Source organism: Bidens hawaiensis, unplaced genomic scaffold (assembly GCF_021521415.1).
Source record: "Bidens hawaiensis isolate Kalapana, Puna unplaced genomic scaffold, B.hawaiensis_p1.1 tig00017971_1, whole genome shotgun sequence".
In the NCBI taxonomy this organism is placed as follows: Eukaryota; Viridiplantae; Streptophyta; class Magnoliopsida; order Asterales; family Asteraceae; genus Bidens; species Bidens hawaiensis.
The window spans coordinates 65,273-85,831 of NW_027492713.1; the positions used below are offsets into that span (position 1 = coordinate 65,273).

The 20,559-nt window shown below is 32.5% G+C and overlaps 2 protein-coding genes across 2 annotated transcripts; one reads left to right on the top strand and one right to left on the bottom strand.

Moving 5' to 3' along the window:
• Positions 1–1,716: 1,716 nt before the first annotated feature.
• LOC143555098 (thioredoxin-like protein HCF164, chloroplastic) lies at positions 1,717–5,509 on the top strand. Its single transcript, XM_077044723.1, has 4 exons — positions 1,717–1,977; positions 3,248–3,469; positions 4,961–5,064; positions 5,154–5,509. Exons 1-4 carry the CDS (start codon positions 1,795–1,797, stop codon positions 5,434–5,436), a joined length of 792 nt encoding a protein of 263 aa, XP_076900838.1. The 5' UTR covers positions 1,717–1,794; the 3' UTR covers positions 5,437–5,509.
• Positions 5,510–5,634: 125 nt separating this feature from the next.
• Positions 5,635–10,708, bottom strand: LOC143555113 (wall-associated receptor kinase-like 14). Its single transcript, XM_077044737.1, has 2 exons — positions 9,384–10,708; positions 5,635–7,010 (listed from the first exon to the last, which is right to left on the bottom strand). The coding sequence occupies exons 1-2, from the start codon at positions 10,177–10,179 to the stop codon at positions 5,650–5,652; spliced, it is 2,157 nt and encodes a 718-aa protein (XP_076900852.1). The 5' UTR covers positions 10,180–10,708; the 3' UTR covers positions 5,635–5,649.
• Positions 10,709–20,559: the final 9,851 nt, after the last annotated feature.

Consider the following 20,559-nt stretch of genomic DNA (forward strand, 5'->3'; position numbering starts at 1 on the left):
TCTATTTTTCGTTAATAATAATATAACTAGACGGGTGTCCGCGCGATGCAGCGGGTGTTTGAACCTGCTAATCACGTACAAATATAAGTGTTTATGGTTCGGTTAAAATCTTGAAATTGTTTAAATCGGTCATTGGTTTGACTTGTTTTTTCTTTTTCTTTTTTGCTTTCGGTTTTTTGGTCGGTTTCAATATTTTCAAAACGTAGTGAACGGTTGGTTCGCGATTTATATCGGCAACCGACTATATGAAACCAGAAAAGGCTGTAAATTAACCTAATTGCTATATGATTCCTTTTGTAATCTTTGTTGTTATTATTTCACGTCCTAGATCTTCCATTAATATATACTATTTATGTGGCTAAAATTATCATTTTATATTTATGATCATCTCAAGTATCATATTATGTTGGTTTTTAGTTAAAATTGACGGTACATTTAAATTATTAATTATTTTAACTAAATTTATTATTAAAGTTTTAACTGTGAAACCAAACTGGAACCAGGCCGTTAATAACAATTCAATTTCAACTTTCAATGGTTGAGTTTGGTTTTGGACGACCAAAAATCAGTATTAATGGTAGAACTCACAAGTTTAACTTAAAAATCATCAAAACCGACACTGAACACCCCAACGTAACATATTAATTTATTTAAAATGAAAAAAAATTACAACAATATCATATCCAAATTAAAAAGAATAAAATGCTCGTTTTTATGATGCAATTTGTTTATAAAAATATTAACGTATGAAAAGGCTATAGTCATTTAAAAACCATGGGTAAGAAGTTAGTTTACAAGTTAAATTAAAAACATAATATGATTAAAGATGAGGGAACAAACTTGTAAGTTGAATGGATTCTGTTTAAAATACATGTTTACCCTTATTAACACATGTACCTCATGCTTTAAGTATTGTAAATTACTTAAATATTGATGTCTTAATTTGCCATTGTTTGGTGTATTATATATAGTACTAGTTTGATCCTCCCGTGTTACGGGAGTTTATTCAAGTTTTTGTTTTTAATCGTTTTGCTATTTTATGATGATTTATTTTATTTTCTTAACGTAGTTTTGTTTTAATTTAATACGTATATATTATTTTGTTATTATATTCTTTAGTGTTTCCGTTTTTTCAATTGAGATGTGTATGTTTTTTAGTTTTTTAACGAACAAACATAAACGAACACGGACATGTTGATTTTTTTAAATGAACAAACATGAACACAAATATTTGTCTAATGAAAAATGGGACGTTGATGTAGTTGACGATGGTGAGTAGCATCAGAAGTTAACCGGCAAAAGAGATGATAGACCAACACCGGAGAACATGTAAAAAAGATAAATTCAATTAGGGTTTAACAATGAAAGTGTTTACCAATAAATGAGATCTTATAACCCATCTAAGGGTTATTAGGGTTTGGTAAGACTTATTACCCGTGGAAATTATTCTTTGATGATTAATGGGTTATTTCACAAATAAATGAGATGTTATAACCTGTTTAAGAGTTATCCGGGGTTTGGTGAGACCCATGACCCACAAAAATTATTGTTTAATTATGAAAGAGTTTTACAAATAATTGTGATGTTATAATACATTTAAAACTATTCGGATTTGGTAAAACCTATACCCACGAATTCGGATCAAATGCATGAGAAACCTCGTTTAAAAATTAAGCACTCTCCACCTGAGAGTGACACTAAGCAGATATATATGTATCTTATCAGCGATCACACGTCACAAGATTTCTCCGACTAAACAAACTGTACGGTATATTAAATTAAACTCTCCGGCGAATGGCTCGAGTAGCTTCAAATCCCGTTGCTCTTTATAAATTCCGGCCTCATCCGACCGTAGGATCTCGCAAGTTTATAAATCCAACCGTTCATTCAGATTTTTCAACTAGAAAGCTCAAATACCAGAAGCTGTACTGCCAGATTGAGTCTCAGTCTAACACAACTGAGTCTAACTCGGAGGAGGTTATATTATATCATATGTTCTTATTATATATATCTTATTCTATCTATATACAAACTTATTATGTTACTTTAGGTCATTTGGAGGTACCAATTAGGCATTTGTTAGATACAATAATTAGCAAGATTGTGTGTGGGATACTTATATCTTGCACGGTTCGGTTTGGGTTGGTTTTGGGTTAAAACTGAAACGAAAAACTGAAACTTTTTGGATTTTTGAAAACGGGTCGGTTTTGGTTTTGTCATTTAAGCTTGAAAATTTTGAGTCAAAATTGAATTTGGGTTTATATCCGGGGGGTTGCACGGTTCGGTTTGGGTCGGTTTTGGGCTAAATCTGAAGCCAAAAGCCGATACTTTTTGAAAATTTGAAGACGGGTCGGTTTCGGTTTTGCCCTTGAAAATTTGAGCCGGAAATGAATTTGGGTTTATATCCGGGGGGTTGCATGGTTCGGTTTGGGTTGGTTTTGGGCTAAAAGCGAAACCAAAAAAACGAAACTTTTTGAAATTTTGAAAATGGGTCGGTTTTGGTTTTTGCCGTTTAAGCTTGAAAATTTTGAGAAAATGAATTTGGGTTTATATCCTGGGGGTTGCACAGTTCGGTTTTGGGCTAAACCTGTAAGCAAAAACCGAAACCTTTTTGAATTTTTGAAAACGGGCCGGTTTCGGTTTTGCCGTTTAAGCTTGAAATTTTTGAGTCGAAAATGAATTTGGGGGGGGGGGCACGGTTCGGTTTGGTTTTGGGCTAAAAGTGAAACCAAAAATTGAAACTTTTTGAATTTTTGAAAACGGGTCGGTTTTGGTTTTGCGGTTTAAGCATGAAAATTTTGAGCCGAAAATGAATTTGGGTTTATATCCGGGGGTTTGCACGGTTCGGTTACTTTTGGGCTACATCTGAAACCAAAAACCGAAACTTTTTGAATTTTTGAAAACGGGTCGGTTTCGGTTTTGTCATTTAAGCTTGAAAATTTTGAGTCGAAAATGAATATAGACCTAAATCTCTCTTTTAATTAATAGTTTATTGATTGTTATACATTTGAGCTAAAATTTTTGAGTTACATAAATTCTTATGAAAGATTTAATAAAAAAATTAGAACGTATAAATTCGGTTTATTTTTTTTCTTCTGGTTTTTGTTACGTGCAAAACCGAACCCGAACTGTAAAATTAGTTTTTACAAAAAACATAAAACCAAACCGTCGGTTTTTATTAGTTTTTTCGGTTTTTATTTTTTTCCAACGTTGTTTTTTAATTTATTTCTTGATACATTGAATGCAGAAAAACTTGATCGTGGAGTCGGGTTCCGATAAGGATAACAAGAATGAGGAAGTGACAAGTTCTCCTAGCGGAGGCGGTTTTCCTGAACTACCTAACAAAAGCCTAAACCGGAGGATTGCAATTGCTTCGGTTCTTGGAGCGGTCGGTCTGTTCTTATCGGGCAGACTTGACTTTGGTGTTTCTTTGAAGGACCTTTCTGCTGCAGCATTGCCTTATGAAGAGGTTAATTTTCCAACTAGCAATTTAGTTACTCTTTTCCTTCTGTTTTATCATGATTTGCATAGATATGTAGTGTGTAGCTTTATACTGTAGCCAGTGTTGCAAAAATTGGTCTAGGCGGCCAATTTATCGGCACCTAGGCTCTAGTCAGACCAGGCGCCGGCTAGTTAGAGGCTCTAGACGCTAGTCGGTCAAAATCGGTCCTAGTCGGAAACTCAGTTCAAATTGCCTAATTCAACTTTGGTCAAATCAATCGGCTCTAGTAAGTCAAATCGGTCCTGGTCGGATAAAATTAGTCCAAATCGCCCAACTTGGCCAAAATTGTCCTAGTCGGCTCAATATGTCCATAAGCTTTTTATTGAAATCTGGCCCAACAAAATCGGCTCAAATACACTTTTTAACCTAGATGACTAGACTAAAAGCTTTTGAGCACTTGATTTGTTATGTTAAAAGGTTAAATGTTTGAATTTGAACTATTTTTAAGTATTATATTCATATTGGTGTGTATATAAATTTGAAAAATTACATATAAAAATTCCAATCCGATTAATTCCGATTAATCCTGATTAATCCCGATTAATCCTAGGCGGGCACCAGACCACTCGCCTAGCGACTTATGCAACACTGACTGTATTATTCATAATTATTTATTTGAGAAGGATCACTTCTTGTATCAAAAGGCCATCAACATATACAAGAATAACTGTGAATTGACCGTCGTCTTTCCCTCTAGACAAAGAATAATATGCTTTAGGCTGCTCAAGCACACAAGATAACAAGGCGGTAGACAGTTAGGGAAATGACTGTATTAAAACCATAAAAGAGTTTTTTGAGCTTACACACAAGAAGAGTTATAACGCGAAGGCGTTTGCAAAAACACTTCTTCAAGTGTATCAATCAGTATGTAAGAAAGCATAGGAAACATCCATTTATATTTGTAGAAATCTTGTGAGTGTCTATATGAATCAACTAGAAATTTGGAGTACAGTAACCGAATATGCATTTTTTGGCGGTTATAGGATGAAAATAAGGAAATTCATGGCTATAGAGGTGGATATTGTACATAAATATATTATGATGATGATGATAATCATGTACATGACTACTCTAATAGTACCATGGAAGCCTACAGTTGTCGAGTTTCCATTTTATATAACTTATACTCCCTCCGTCCCGGTCAAGGTGTCTTAGTTTGAAAAACACAAAGTTTAAGGTAGATTAAATTATTGTTTTTTTGCTTACCAAATGACAATAATGCCCTTGGAAATTGGGTCCATAAATATTGTTCATTAATGTTAGTTGTGTGTTAAGGGTAAACTTGAAAATTGGCTAATAAAATTTAAAAGTGGACATTTGTAATGGGACAAATAAAAAAGGAAATGTTGACACTTTTAATGGGACGGAGGGAGTATGTTATAATATGACCTTTTATTGATTTAAAGCCTAAGAGCGTGTTTATTAATCATTACTGCATTATGGTTTTGTTATCAACAGGCCCTTTCAAACGGGAAGCCTACAGTTGTCGAGTTTTATGCCGACTGGTGCGAAGTATGTCGTGAATTAGCTCCAGACGTTTACAAAGTCGAGCAACAATACAAGTAAATACTCTTCTTTATTTCCATTATTTGATCCTGCAATGTCCTTTAACAATACATTATAAACATCTCAACAACTTAACCGACTCCAGGGACCGAGTAAACTTCGTCATGCTTAACGTCGACAACACGAAATGGGAACAAGAGCTGGACGAGTTCGGTGTCGAGGGCATTCCACATTTTGCATTTTTAGACGGAAATGGTAACGAGGAAGGAAACGTCGTCGGAAAGCTTCCAAAAAGGTACTTTTTGGAAAACGTCGACGCACTTGCTTTAGGAAAACCGTCAATCCCACACGCCCGAGTCGTCGGTCAGTATTCTATCGCCGAAGCGAGAAAAGTGCACCAAGTATCCGACCCGAGAAGTCACGGTTAAACAATCCATAATTCCAAATATTACTCTTAATGTAATGTATGTAATGAATAATAATATGTAATGATATTACATTTTTATTCACCGGAAGCAGCCTCTGAGGTAAGGCTGTCTACATCTTACCCTCCTCAGACCCTATCATAGCATTGCTATTGGTGGGATATACTGAGTATGATGATGATGATGATGATGATGATGATGATATTACATTTTTATTCACCTAACAACATTACTTAACAAACTGTTAGTTGAAGGTGAACTTTGATCACTTAACCAAATCTCCTGCACAGAAACAGGTGAACTATCTTTCTCTTCAGTTATCTTCAAACACTCAGGCATCACATGAGGAACAACCAACCGCCTGCCGCTTCCAATCGCCGCGACTTTTTTAACAATAGTCCCGCCTATCGATCTCTCACTGCCATTATACGGCGAAGAAGAAACCGAAGACGACGACATTGTCACATTATCATCACCCGTGTTCCACCCTCCGACTCTAACCTGTTCCAACTCATCCGCCACTTCACTCATCGACGGTCTCATGTCTCGGTGAAACGCCAGACACCGAAACGCTAGTTCCGCCACTTTGTGAATCGACGTTAGCGTCCACGCGTCTCGGTTCGGGTCCAAAAACGTGTCGATAATATCTTCGACTCGACCTTTACCGATCTTGTCTATCGCGAGTGCCGCTAAGTTTATTTCGGTATGGTGGCGGGAAAAGTCAACCACTTTTAATGCGGTTATTATTTCCACTAGAACGACTCCAAAGCTGTAAACGTCACTTTTATCTGATAGGTGAAAGTTTTGATGATATTGTGGGTCCACATACCCCGGTGTCCCTTGTGGGGCGGTTGAAATATGCGAGTCGTCTAACATCCCGAGCCTCGAAAGACCAAAATCCGCAACTTTTGAGTTAAAATTATAGTCTAGAAGTATATTACTTGATTTAATATCTCTATGATAAATAGGAGGGTTCATCGAGTGAAGATGCGCGATCGCTTGTGCGGTTTCTGTTGCGATCGTGAGCCTGACGGTCCACGGAAGACCTTTCTCTCGTTCGCGTCGTAAATGTTGTGAAAGTGTCCCGTTTGGCATGTATTCATACACGAGTATCTTTTCGCCTTTTTCGATACAGTATCCCAAAAGGCGAACGAGGTTCGTGTGGTTAACCGTTGAGATAAGTTTAATCTCATTCATTACTTGATTATTACCGTTTCCATCCGTGTCCCGGTTTCTTATTTTTTTAACCGCTACCCACTCGTTCGTACTTAGTTTACCCGCATATACCGTGCCATATGCTCCTATACCCAACCTTTGTTTCTCGGAGAAAGAGTTTGTGGCTCGCTCGATTTCTTTATAGAGGTAAAATGGGACGTTGAAGCTACCCGTCGCTTCGGATAGTTGTCGTTTTGCGAGTTGATGGTGTCTTAAAGCGGCTCGTTTTTTAAGACAGTAGCAAATGAGAGCCGAGATTGACATTAACGAAGCTCCAGCGATTATTCCCCCGATAAGCACGCCTACTCGGGTTGTTCCTCCGCATTCTCCCGACATGTACTTTGTAGCTCCGCATTTTGCGACTGTTGCAAAACATAAATCATAAATGGTTTGTTTTAAGACATGTTTTGAGACAAGTTTAAAATGTTTTGAAAACAGGACAAGTCATCAAACCGGTCACACTAGTGTACCCGTTGGATTAAATGCCACTTGTCAAACTAGTGGCAGACTGATGGTTCAATCTATAGGCTAGCCGAACTATTTAACGGATCAGTTCCTGGTCCAACCGCGTAGATTACTAATTTCTTTGATTTTAAAAACGTTTTTTCTATAAAGAGTATACTGCGGTTTTCGTCTCGTGGTTTGTCAAAATCTACGGTTTTAGTCCAATATTTTTAAATTTGTGATTTTTCGTTTCTGTGGTTTCATTTCACTTGCAATTAAACCCGAATTCATTAACCTCGTTAAGTCTGGTCGTTAAACCCGTCAGCGTGCCCCTCACGGGAGGGGCAATTTTGTTCTTTTTTTTTCAAATACACCCTAGCCCCTCACGTGAGGGGGACTTATGAATTACGACTGGGGTTTATTTGGGGAGAAAATGGACAAAAATGCCCCTCATGTGAGGGGCATGCTGACAGGTTTAATACCATATTTAACAGGGTTAATGAATTCGGGTTTAATTGAAATTGAAATGAAACCAAAGAAACAAAAATTACAAATTTAAAACTATTGAAATAAAATAATAGATTTAATCAAACCATATGAACAAAAATCGCAACTCACTATTCTATAAATATTATTCTCCAAAAAAAATGGAAACACATGACATAACGTGTATAGGAAATTACTTAGAACCCACGATGTGAAGACTTGAAAAAAAAATAGTTAAATATAATTATTAATACAAGACTAGTAACCAAGCACTAACATGGTGGGGCACATGATTCACCAATATATAGATATCCCATTAATATTTGTCTAATAAGTCCCACATATTCATTTTCATTCCACAATGGCATACAAAGACAAATTCAAAGTCAAAAGTAAATTAAATAATCCATTAAAAGCCAAATTAAAAACCGATGGAAATTGTGAAAATTGCAACCTTCAAAATGAATTGATTACTTTATACATATTTTGATTATTTTCCTATTCCCACATGTCGACTTGTATTCTTTGACCAAACCTTCCTTTCAAATAAAGTTGCCTAAGGTTAATAATAATACTATAATATTATAATAATACTAATTAATTTGAGAATTAGTTGAGTTTTTACTGTCATGGTTTCTGACTTTTAAAGATTAGGTATCCAGACATAGAATTATAATATATGGTATTTTATATTGTAATATCATTCTTAAATTATATTCCATATGCACCTAAAAGAATAAAGTTTATTCTTTGCCTTTTATATTTTGATTTTTGTATAATTAGGGAATATTGGTTAAAGTTGAAATTCACAAATAATAAAGCCAAAAGAAGAATAAAAATGACCATTGTTTATTAAAAAAATATATATATTAGTGTATATGACAGACATGCTTTCTCATGTTGAACATTATATAAATTTAGTAATAGTTAATGTGTATGGTTTAGTTGTTTTATTATAAAAAAAGTCTACTTTATATTTGTGTTACTAGAAATATTTTGAAACATATAAACAAACCAACTTTTTACTATTGTTGATTATCTGTTTTATTTATTTATTCTCGTGTACATATTATAATATTGAAAAAGATTGACTGAGTTTACATTCTTAATGTTTAATAAAATACAAGAAGATAAGCCAGACATGTTATTGACAAATTGTCATTATTATAAATATCTATAAAGTGCACAACCTTGTTTCTATTTTCCTAAAAGTAAATTAAGAAACATATTCTTTTTTTATATATAAAAAGAAAACAAACAACCTTTTTTAAAAATTGTTACAAAACTTATAAATATAAATTGTTCATATTCTACAAAGCGTGAAAAACGAAGAAAAAAATGACTCGTTTACATTTTTGAAAATTTGAAATTACGTGAATTATAACTACGTTACAACATATTTTTCAAATACTTATACAAGTGGCATAAATTTTTACTCTATTCGTATTTGAGTTGTCAGGTTATTATGCTATTCACTTAATTACTAAAATATCACTTCGTTATTTTTTCCATAACTTCTCACTTTTATAGTATAATCATTATTATTATTGTACTCGGTAAATCTTAGGATCAGAGCATAGCTAGGGTAAGATTTAAAGAGAGTAAAATATAAGCATTCTTATATTTACACTACTATTTAGATACAACTATATATTTTTATAAGTAGCATAATTTATAACGTAATTCCGCTATTCATTTAATTACGAAAACGTAACCTGTTATTTTCTCGATAAGTATGCCAAAATAAAATAATAAAAGTCAATATATCAAATAATATTACATTATTAAAACTAAAAAAAACTAACCTTTCCGGCAACCTTCTCCGGCAGCGAACCCATCTCCGGCAAACCCTTCATTACAGTTACACCGATACCCGATCGTCTCATTCGCTTCCGTCACATTGCGACAACTCGCATTCTGATCACAACCACAACTCCCGCGAACCCACCAACTCAACTCCAAAGACTGAAACTCGAACAACACGGGCATGTTCGACCAATTGCTCCGGTTCATATCAACACTGATCGAAGAAAACAAGACCTGGCAATTTGCTTGTTCTAGTGATGTCAAATTCATTAACTCTTCGTTATTCGGATCATCCTCCGAATAACAACTCAAATTACTGTTATTACTATTAATAACAGTACTGTTATTACTAGTACTATTACTATTAGTGATACTGGTATTATTATTAATAATACCAGTATCACACTGTTGCAAGTTGAAACGATTCTCGAACCGACTAGTCGACATCACGCAATCGTTCAACGTCGAGCTACAGTTTTCCAACAACAACCCGTTATGCGAACTCACTGCATAATTCTGGGACCCGAACACTCGTATTTCTTCGTAGTGGCGGTCGCATTTTGCCGGAAGAATAACCATGATATGATCTCTAGTAATATTCTGAACAGAATATTGTCCGATTCGGATTTCTCCGTCGGCTGTGCAATCCAGACGGATTTCACAGCCGTTAGAGAATCCGAATGGGTACTGTACCGCGTTTGTCCGGCAAACGCGAGTACAGTTTGCCTTGGCAAAAGATGACAAAGGAGATGTGACAATAACAATCACGGAGAATACTAGGAAATGAAGGAGCATGATTTGAGTAATGTATTATTAAAAGTGAATTGTTGAGATGGAGAATAAGAATAAGATGTTTGACTTTTGTAAAACATTAAAGGCTTGTAGTTGATGTTGTTGAGGACTTCATGCTAGGTGAATAAATGCATATAGATATGAATATATGATGATTTCTGCAATGAATAATAATAATAATAATAATAACAATAACAATAACTGCTGCAATTAAGGTGCTTTGACTTTTGTTAACAACAACTGTTGTAATGAAACGCGGTATGGTTTTACGGCGAAAAGCGAGGATTCTGGTGAGAATTTGATTTATGTTTGAAGGTGAAAATGTGAAATGAATATTTGAGAACTGGAGAAAATGAATAAATGGCATGTGAAGTTGGGTTTGTTTGTAAAATGACTGTTTTGTCCTTTTGGTATGGGAAGATGGTCATGGAGTCATCAAAGTAATGTTTACGTAATTGGAGGGGTTTTTGGACTTTTTCTAGTACGCGCTTTCAGGACTAAATATTATTATTATTATTATTATTATTATTATTATTATTATCATCCATTGTTCTTTCAATAGAGAACTGGATTGGGTTCAGGTTAAAACAGGATCGGGTTAAAAGAAAAGCGGTTAAGATGAGTGTTTTTTAAGAGTACCAAAATAGGTTCTTTATGTTAAGTATTGGAAGTTTGAAACTAATGCAATTAGACACATGAATATGAACCAGAAAAGAAAATCGGGAGACAAACAATTTACGTGGTTCAGTTGATGTGACATACGTTCATGGTTGCAACTAGCAGTTTAATATTATTTTAATACTATTCAGGTGATCAAGGGATTACAAGTATGTGATCGGTATATATAGAGTGACCAAGATTGGGGTAAAAAATAACGAGCTGGGTTAATGTCAGCTGCTCTTGTTCACGCCCTTTCTTAGGGCAACCAAACCACTTTGAGAGGAACCCGCATAACCTAAACAATTTTTTTTAACAAAACTCAAACGTCACCCTTTGAGAGTAAATGCATTTAGCATCATCTTTCTCAAAGACTAGACCATGAACCTAGTTGTTCGATTCCAAGACCAAACCCCACCATCATCCTTTAACCGAAAGTTGGAAGTTATTAACCACGCACAATAAATTATGATGGCCCATTTATATGCCTTCATTAGGTGATTTTTGTTCTCCAACTCCAATAGAAGGATTTAGTTAAGACTTATATCCCTATCTTCGAATAACCATGGAGATAATAAATAAATTTTATATGTTTTTAATGCAAACAATATGTAAAAAATATCTTCGAAGGATAATTTCCCAAACAATATGCCATTCCAAAACAACGTGTCATTCACAATCCTCCTAACCTTCTTCTTAAAAACATCTTTGATTTTATTTATTTATTTACTTATTGCCAAACTTCCAATGTGGTGAAATTTTACTTGTGGATTGCCTTGAGACCGTCGAACCACAAAGCGTTCTCCGCTTTAATTGCTCTCTACCATCATTTGGCCTTGGACCTAACGACTTTGTGCCAGGCCATCTAATGAACCTTTTTGACACAATTGTTCCCATCTGATATGAAAGTTCTTTCTAATATGCTCAAAAGCATCTAATGAACTTTTTTAAGCTTTAAACATTAACAAATAGTATCACGAAAGACCACCAAGAACATGACAAGCAGTCGTTGTTCACTCAAGCGAGTCGGGCTCATAACTTTAGATAATTAAAGTATGAAATACGTTTTTGCAGAACTTTTACTTGCAAAACAACACAAGAGAAAATTTCATGATTAACCAAATGCACGTACCAATCAATCATGGGTTGTTAGATAAAGAACAAAAATAATACAACCAAAAGTCAATATTGTCTTGACATATCTTTTTTCTATATTGTTAGTTTTAAAGTTTGTTTTGTAATGCTAAATTCCACCCAAAAGTAGGTCTTCCTATTACCAAGTTTTTCCTTAAAAGACAAGTTCAACAGGGACATGTGTGCTAATAATGTTCATGATTAAAAGTAGTTGCATCTCATAGACAAACATGAAACCTAAGAACATGAACATGTAACATCGATCTTATCTAAATGAAAATCGTGATAATAATCACCAACATCTGGTTCATCAATGGGTTTCTTCTGTTTGACGTCACGAGTTTGAATCTTTTTCGCGTGCCATACTCATGGGTTTAAGCCTGGGTGAAGCAGAACTGGATGGATTAGGTCTCACGACATCAAACCCCATCCGAGAGTTTTTTCACTGGTTTAGCTAGTGTTTGTTGTTTAAATAAAAAGTTAGATTCACATCATTTCATTAGTCTCTAGCACCAATCAAAAATTTCTATATATAATATATAGGGTCGAGATACTGTACAATAATGTCTTAACGTACGAGAAGTACGCGAGACGCTTAAAGGAAAAAAACAAAGGCAAAAATACTAAAACGCTCAGCCAAGAACTAAAATGCTCAAAAACAGTTTTCATGAATAAAAGTAAACAAATGATCGATTAACGATCCAAAACTGTTTATTTCGGTAAACCAACGATTAATTGGGTATATATTGGCGATTTCGAGATCTTGTGATGTGATTTCATAGATCGACTTCATGAAATATAATATTCTTGTATTTTTGTACGTTAAGCAATTATTGTATAACATATTTTCTCATGATATATATACAAACATAGCAAAATATTATCAAAGATTAAGGTTAGTCAATTATATATCTACATTTTTATTAATGTACCATAAAATAATTATATGATCATATATACTATTTTATTTCTTTATCGTGTTATATCTTGCACCCATGGTATCTAAGTGTTTACGTGTACTTCTAGAAACCCAACGTAAGTCGATTACTAGTCAATAATTATTTAAGGTCCAACTGATATAACTAACAATATCGTTTACCTGTTTCTCAAAGATAATATAATTAAATATATTTCTCACAAATTGTAGGTAAAAAGCTGTGGCAAGAAACTGGTTTCTTAATATTTTCTAAAGATAAAATTACTAATTCCTTGTTTGCAAGTAGGAACAACGGTTTTGACTTCATCATTGTAAATTCTTTTCATTTTTCTAAAATTGGTTTAACTTACATGAAGTATCGTAAAGATTTTTTTGTATTCTTATACAAGATGTAAATTAAAAAAACAACAACAAATTTGACTTGAAATCTTATTCTTTATAATTCAGGAATAAATTTAAACCCACATCATATATATTTATTGCATGTCATTTCAAAAATTATTATTATATTATCGGTAGCATGACTGTTTCCGAGATTTCAAGTGTCTAAGTTGAATAAAAAAAATTGGCCTTATATTTAAAAAAATAAAATTCAGAATTTTTGGCCCAATTAAACATAAACAAACTAATTGTTAAATAACTATACCCCTTTTCAAATTTTTTTTCCCCGATTAACCATCAATAGACTACTTGCTAAAGCAACGCATTGTGGATTGATTGTCGTAGAGAAGACCATTGCAATGACGGAATTAGCAAATAGGATGGTTGGGATTTTTTTTTATTGAACAACAAACTAGTTTCATCTAAAACCTTTCAAATCTTGCATTTGCAAGGATTTGAACTCACAACCTCATATTTGTGAAAAGAGACACTATACCATTAGACCAATATGTCATAGGTCGGACGGTTGGGTTTTAGATATATATTTAAGAAATTAATGTATAAAAAGTTAGAATATATAACTTATTATACAAATTAATTCATAAGAAAACTGAAATGAAAACAAAATACCAAATCTTTTTTGAGGGACCATAAAAATATTAAACAGAAACTTTTAAGATAAAAAACGTGAATGTGAAAAAGATAACATGATAATTACTCAAAAGATATTTAGTAACCCTTTACTGAAGTAGGACCAAACAACTTCGGAAATATAATTTAGTAATTATTCACTCATGGTCTATAGGAAATATTTAATATCTCCTTAGGCTTGGATAAACATAGACACACAGACCGGCTACGATTGAACTAGCTAGTTGATTATTAACTAATTAACAAAAAGACAAGCACCGATGAAAACCAACAAACTCGATCTCTAAATCAAATTATTGAAATGCTCTATTTTTGCCCACCTCATATTTCATAGATATATCCCACATTTGGGTAGTGGGTGGTGGGGGTCGGGTGCATGATATGAAGTTAGGTGAGAGATTGATGATGATTAGTTCATACGAATAATCCCCACACAACGCACATGAACACTAAAACTTTTTAAACGTACTTAAGGAGTTGTTTTGTAGTCTCTGAATCGGTTAGCATCAAAGTGTATTTGGTTTACTAAAATAAAACATATAAATTGATCATTAAGTCTCTTTTCCTGTAAGATTTATAAACATGTTGAATGGAACCTTTGAATCAATCAACCCTCTTAATTAATGGCTCAGGTGGCAGGTTCCAAACAGCCCCTAAGCGTAAACCGGTTTAAATGAGTTGCTAACTATATTTCAGTGTTAGTTATAATTCGTATACACGATAGAGTATTTTGTAATCACACAAACATGTAATGTAAGATAAATAGTAGAACGGGACAACGAATCATCTTCCCCTTTCCATTTTCGAAATTTTCAACTTAAATAGGATGTGTTCCTTATCTTCTTGTATAATTAGTATCAGCTTACCTCTCATAGTGTTGTTTATATGAATAAATATATAGGTTTTATTGATGTACCATCTTCTTTTGTTTTTTTAAAATTTTTTTCTTTCATTTTTTTCGTCATAATTAATGGCTTAGTTGGTACCAAGATGTATGTCTATAAAGGCACTTATAGTTCGGCCTACAAAATTAGTACCCGTAAAGAAAAGAACTTTTGACTTTATATACACTTGCTCCAAACATCTTTCTCCATTCAAGATAAAACACATTCTTTTACAAGAACAGTAAGAGCATAACTTCTTCAAATTTATTTAATCAACTTTTTATATGAATTGGTTGAAATACAATATCATCAGCGTTTCATATTTTTAAACTTCTTTTTATTTTTTACATACATATATCTATATATCTATGTTACGCATATAAAAACCATTAAATTAGTATAGTACTTCTTGTTTTTCTTTCTAACTTTTAACGTTTATCTATACATGTGTAGGTTACGTATAGAGGTCACACGTTTGTAGGTTATAAAAATATACAAAAATTAGTTCATATTTTATTATTAATTTCATGTTAGAGTATAAACACTGTTTTTCAACATTTTTCTTATATTTTAAACTTTTTATAAAATTGAATAAAAATTATTTAGCTTAGTCTTTCTGTTTTCGAAATAAAAATTGTGTTATCTCATCAGTAACTCGAGGCTGTTAAACTTTTAGCGGGCGAATCAAGAACACGAACACGGGATTTGATCAACACACGATTAACTCTTTTATTAAGAAAACGACAAACGAGAAAAACTTAATAATTAACTAACACAATGAACCTAGGGTATATATAAACCCACAGTTCTAATCCTATACCAACTCAAATACACAATTTGAATCTAAAACAAATAGGATTAAATAAAATAAGACTAACTTATCTTATAATAATAAACTAATTATTATTATATTAAATAGTCTTCAAGATTCTAGGAGACTTCAATTTGATTTGATATTAGACACGTTTAACAGAGGCTGTATGCTAGTTTAATTTTTAAGTTTTCCAAATTTTAATCCTTTTTAATCACTTGTAGCGTAGACGCAAATATGTTCCCGTGTGATGCACCGATATCATATGAACTCTAATGGGACCCAACTAGTAAGGATTTCATGATCATGTAATTGAAGGTTCAAATGTTCAATAGCATACGTGCATTCATAATATTTTCAATACGTCAACGATAAAGTTTTAACATATTGTGGCTAATGTTTGTGCGTGTGTTTGGGATAACTTTTATGTTATCAACCGAACTACTTTGATACCTAATTATAATAACTTTGTGTGGTAACCAATTCATCATATGCAATAGATAAGAGCCATTTTTGAAATGTCTTGTGTAATTTTTTTTTCTTTTAGTAAATAATAATTAGTGAACACAAAATTTGGAAGTTTGCTATGTGAAACCTTGTTGAACATCTGAAATAAGGAGATATATGAATGTAGGAGATTTTACATATCTAACGCTATGTGTAGTGGTTTTGATGTCTCTGACAAATTAATGAAAGGTTTTTATTGACTAAGTAATGGGGTCCATGTGTACTCTCTCGTGCTTGCTAACACTCTCACGGAGGTGCCCTTAACACCCACGACGTGGTGTTTAACGCGGGTTTTTGCTGATCTAGCTAGTGACTTGATTTCCACAAGCAAATATGTGCATTGGAAGAGGAGATCTAAGGTGGGATTTAGGAAAGTGACCTTTGAGATACACCCCAAAACAACATATATGAAAAGGACTTTTGAGGGTTTCTTTGGTAGCAGACAACATGACCCCACCACTCCCTCAACTATCAAACAAACATCTTTTAGACCCTTGTATCTTCTTCTCTTTTTTTTTTCTCATTTGCTTCAGATAAGAAAAAGCATCCACTTTCAATAAGGACAAATATTTGATTAACTGCTTTTTCAATTGCTCAACTTGAAATATATATTAGTTGCTACCCATAAAATGTTACATCAACCACTTTAAATATTCAACTTTTAGAAAAATCAGGGTTTATTTTTTACTTGAGTGGGTTTCCTTTATTTGTTTAAATGTATGTATGGTTCTTTTTAAGTACGCTCATTTCAAGTTTAATGACTTTAGATTATAAATTAAAATGCATAAACGTACACAGGGATTTCATGTGATGCCGGTAGGTTATTTGTGTAAATTATAAATATAATACAGGACATTTTTTTATTTGTTTCTTACATGTATAACAATCGAGTAATATCAATTTACTAAACATTTTAAAGTAATAATAAGAGGAAAAATTAATCATGGCCACGCTGTTAAATATTAACTTTTGTTGAACGACAATTTTCATTAACAAGGTGTCGCAAGTCGCTAAAAACCAGAAACACCAAGCATTACAAGGGACTAAAGAGATTTATTAAGTAATAATTTTAGTCCAAGAAATATGAATCCTAAATATTAGAAGTGTTAGTGAGCTAAAATGATGTTTCAACACTTTCTATTTTTTAAATTAGTAATATATCAATTAAATTTGACAATAAAAATATCGTAACATTAAACTCTTCAATTCTATATTGAAATAATTTAAAACGTTATAAGTTTTCAAATAAACTTTTTTGTACGTTTTGTAATCGAGAAAATAGTAATGTATTCGTAACTATTTATTAAGAAGAACTGGACCGAATTCCATGAAGATAAAGAAGAATTCAATGAATGGGCTCCGATTTATCTACTATACATTTAAGGCCCATCACTACAAAATAATGGTTCGTAATGGGCCTAAAGTGGTTTTAAAGTTCACAACTTGTTGGTTTATGGAGTAACTATCCCCCTACAATCAAAAAACTACTATAAGTAATTAAAAAATAAGTAACCAACTTATGCAACTAATGATTATTGTTCAAACAGACAACTTTGACTTTTTGAGTCAGAGTGTTGTTCCTAAAATTAAAACTTTCGAACTTAGAATGAACATGGTTGTTGTACCGGTTATATTGAGCAAATCTGCTCCACCGTTTGTTCATGTATATTGATACATGCATGTGCATGTTTTAATATAATTATTAGTATTTGTTTATTACTTTATTTAAGTTAATTAGTAATTGGTCTATGAGTTAGTAGTGGGTAGTTTAATATTCATAGTGATTAGTTTATTTAGAGTCATATTAGCAAGTAGTGGGTAAGTGGTTTGTATGGCTATTTATAATTACTTTGTATTTGTTTTTAGCATGAATGGAATATTGAAAATGGTGCTCCAAAAGAGTGTCTCTGTCTTTCTCATCTAATTCTTGGGAGTGTTTGCCTACTACAAAAGGCTAGGGAGATTAACCATCTCGAATCGGTTACTATCATATATCTATTGTAAACATGATTAATCAGTCGATAAAATGTGTAGCTTCAACAACTAACATGGCATGTTTGATTACACAAAAGTGAACAGAAGACGTGATGGTTCTTTAGATCAGTGGCATGACATGAACCAAACCCCGTTTTCGACACTCACCAGATGTTCAATATTTCTCCAATAACTAATGAAACTTATAGAAAAATAAGAACCATATAAAAAACATACACAATTTATACAACCAAAAGTCTCAAAAGATACTCATTATCAAAATTAGCATTTTATTATTGTGTACCATCTCTATTAACAAACTAAAAATGACAAACTTAATCAAGACATAGGCCCAATAACGTGACAGGCTTGGCTACTTCATTACGTGACGTATAGACGGTAAACTTTGAACCTTATTGGGCTGTCTATTGGTCGTGATTGGGCTAAAGTGATACATGTTTTATTGACTTGCATTGCATTTAATATCTGTCATTATAGTTATTATAGTTTAAAACCATTTTTTATAATTATAATAATGATTTGATGTGAAGTATTTTTCTATGAGTAAATGTGGTATGATGCAAACAAGAAGCAAATCAAGTATATACCATATTATGTATTTTTCATATATATTTTTAAAGGAGTTATATTCTCATCAAATTTGGAAGAATGAAAGTTTGGTATATGCCAAGATATAGACATCACTAGTCTTTTAAGTATGCAAAAAAAGAATATTAATATTATTATTTTATATATTTTATAAACTAATGATTGAGTTGTTTTATTGTACACACACCAATAAATTCCTTTTAAGACAACTAAACATCAAAATTTTAATGCTATTTTATCTTCCTTGGATCAGAGTTCCAAGTGTGTGTTTTGGCGTATTTATAATCAAGTCCTTTTCAAATATATAAAATTAAAATTCAAAGTAATGATGTACATTATGTCTTAAAATATGTATTTTATTTTTTTTAGGTGAGAAATTTATATTATAAAAAACAGAAATATGAAATTTAAATACCTTAAATAAGTACTACTAAAACGTAAATATTAATAAGTAATATGCTAGTACATTTTGCTAATATCGATAAGTAATATGCTAGTACATTTCGTAGGTAATTCGCCAATAAACCTACCATTAGTAATTACTTGAAAAGATCTGTTGGTAAATTCCTTACCCATGCCATGTTTTCTGACGAAGTGCTACTAATGGTACCCACTTTTATTATAAGACTCCTGACAGATCTTTTTGTCGTTGAAATCCTCTATTTTATGGTTGTTCAGGCTTACATTTTTCATCAAAATTAACTTAACCATTCAACAAACATATGTTTTATGGTTGTTCGGCTCACACATTGTACCATAGTGATTACGCATTAGAGTTTAGTCAATCTTTTTATGTCATTATATGAGACCAAAACAAAGGTTTGGCATCTTTTAAGCACATGGTCAAGTGTTTGTTTTGCATGAAACTTATATAAAAAGGGAATTTTATTGAAGTAAGAGAATTCCTTTGCATATAAATTCCAAATAATATATGTTATTTTCTGCTCATTATGTCTTTTAGCCCTTGTTCCTCTAGTTAAGGAATCCACCTCAAAATTCCCCATCCCTTAATAAAATCGTTCTAGCTACAAGGATGGTAAATATGTTTAAATATATATGATCAAAAATGTGATCAATGATGTGTGTATATATATATATATATTATTGTTTAATTTTGCTATGTGACTCAATTTTCTTATTACACATATATGGTTGAACAAGTTATATATGTCTGAGAGTATATATATTAGACGAACTATACATGATCTATATGAGACGAATCGTTGAAAGCTCATTATGAATCCAAGCTTAAACGAGATCAAATCCATACTCGAGCTTATATCAAAGTTCTTTTATTCAATGAGTTAATTCTCAAGCTTTACTTATTTCACTAGGCTAGCGAGCTAAAACAAGCCAAAAAAGTCTATTATTTATCATATTATATATATATATAAAGTTAGAATAAGTATAATTAAATAATATGTATTTGTTTATATTAAAGTAATAGTTATAAACATATAAATAAAAATTAAGTAAATATAAATGAATATATAAGGCGATTTAAATTTAGCATGAAAATTTACTCGTGTACTTGGTTCAAGCTTTAGAAATGCAATCTATGATGCAGAAGCATTCATAGGCTTTCATGTGATGCTCCCGTTTAGATGCCAGTTGATTCAGGAATTAGATTATGGAACAGGTTAATTGGGTTTGAGAGAGAAGGATGTAGGCCGAGAGAAGGGGGGTCAACATTAGTGTGGGTTGAGGGTTCAAGGATCGAGAGATGAAGAAAGATATTTTTCTCTTTAACTAACTTTTGTTATCTTCTAATATTTTATGTTTATCTTGCTTTTAAGTTTAGTTTTCGAATTGTTAATTTATTTTGGGTTTGTTTTGTT

Coding starts and splice junctions, on each gene's coding strand:
- LOC143555098 (XM_077044723.1), top strand. CDS start 1,795: ATGGCTCGAGTAGCTTCAAATCCCGTTGCTCTTTATAAATTCCGGCCT. Junction 1,978..3,247: donor CTGAGTCTAACTCGGAGGAG/GTTATATTATAT, acceptor CATTGAATGCAG/AAAAACTTGATCGTGGAGTC. Junction 3,470..4,960: donor CAGCATTGCCTTATGAAGAG/GTTAATTTTCCA, acceptor TGTTATCAACAG/GCCCTTTCAAACGGGAAGCC.
- LOC143555113 (XM_077044737.1), bottom strand. CDS start 10,179: ATGCTCCTTCATTTCCTAGTATTCTCCGTGATTGTTATTGTCACATCT. Junction 7,011..9,383: donor CGGAGAAGGTTGCCGGAAAG/GTTAGTTTTTTT, acceptor GTTTTGCAACAG/TCGCAAAATGCGGAGCTACA.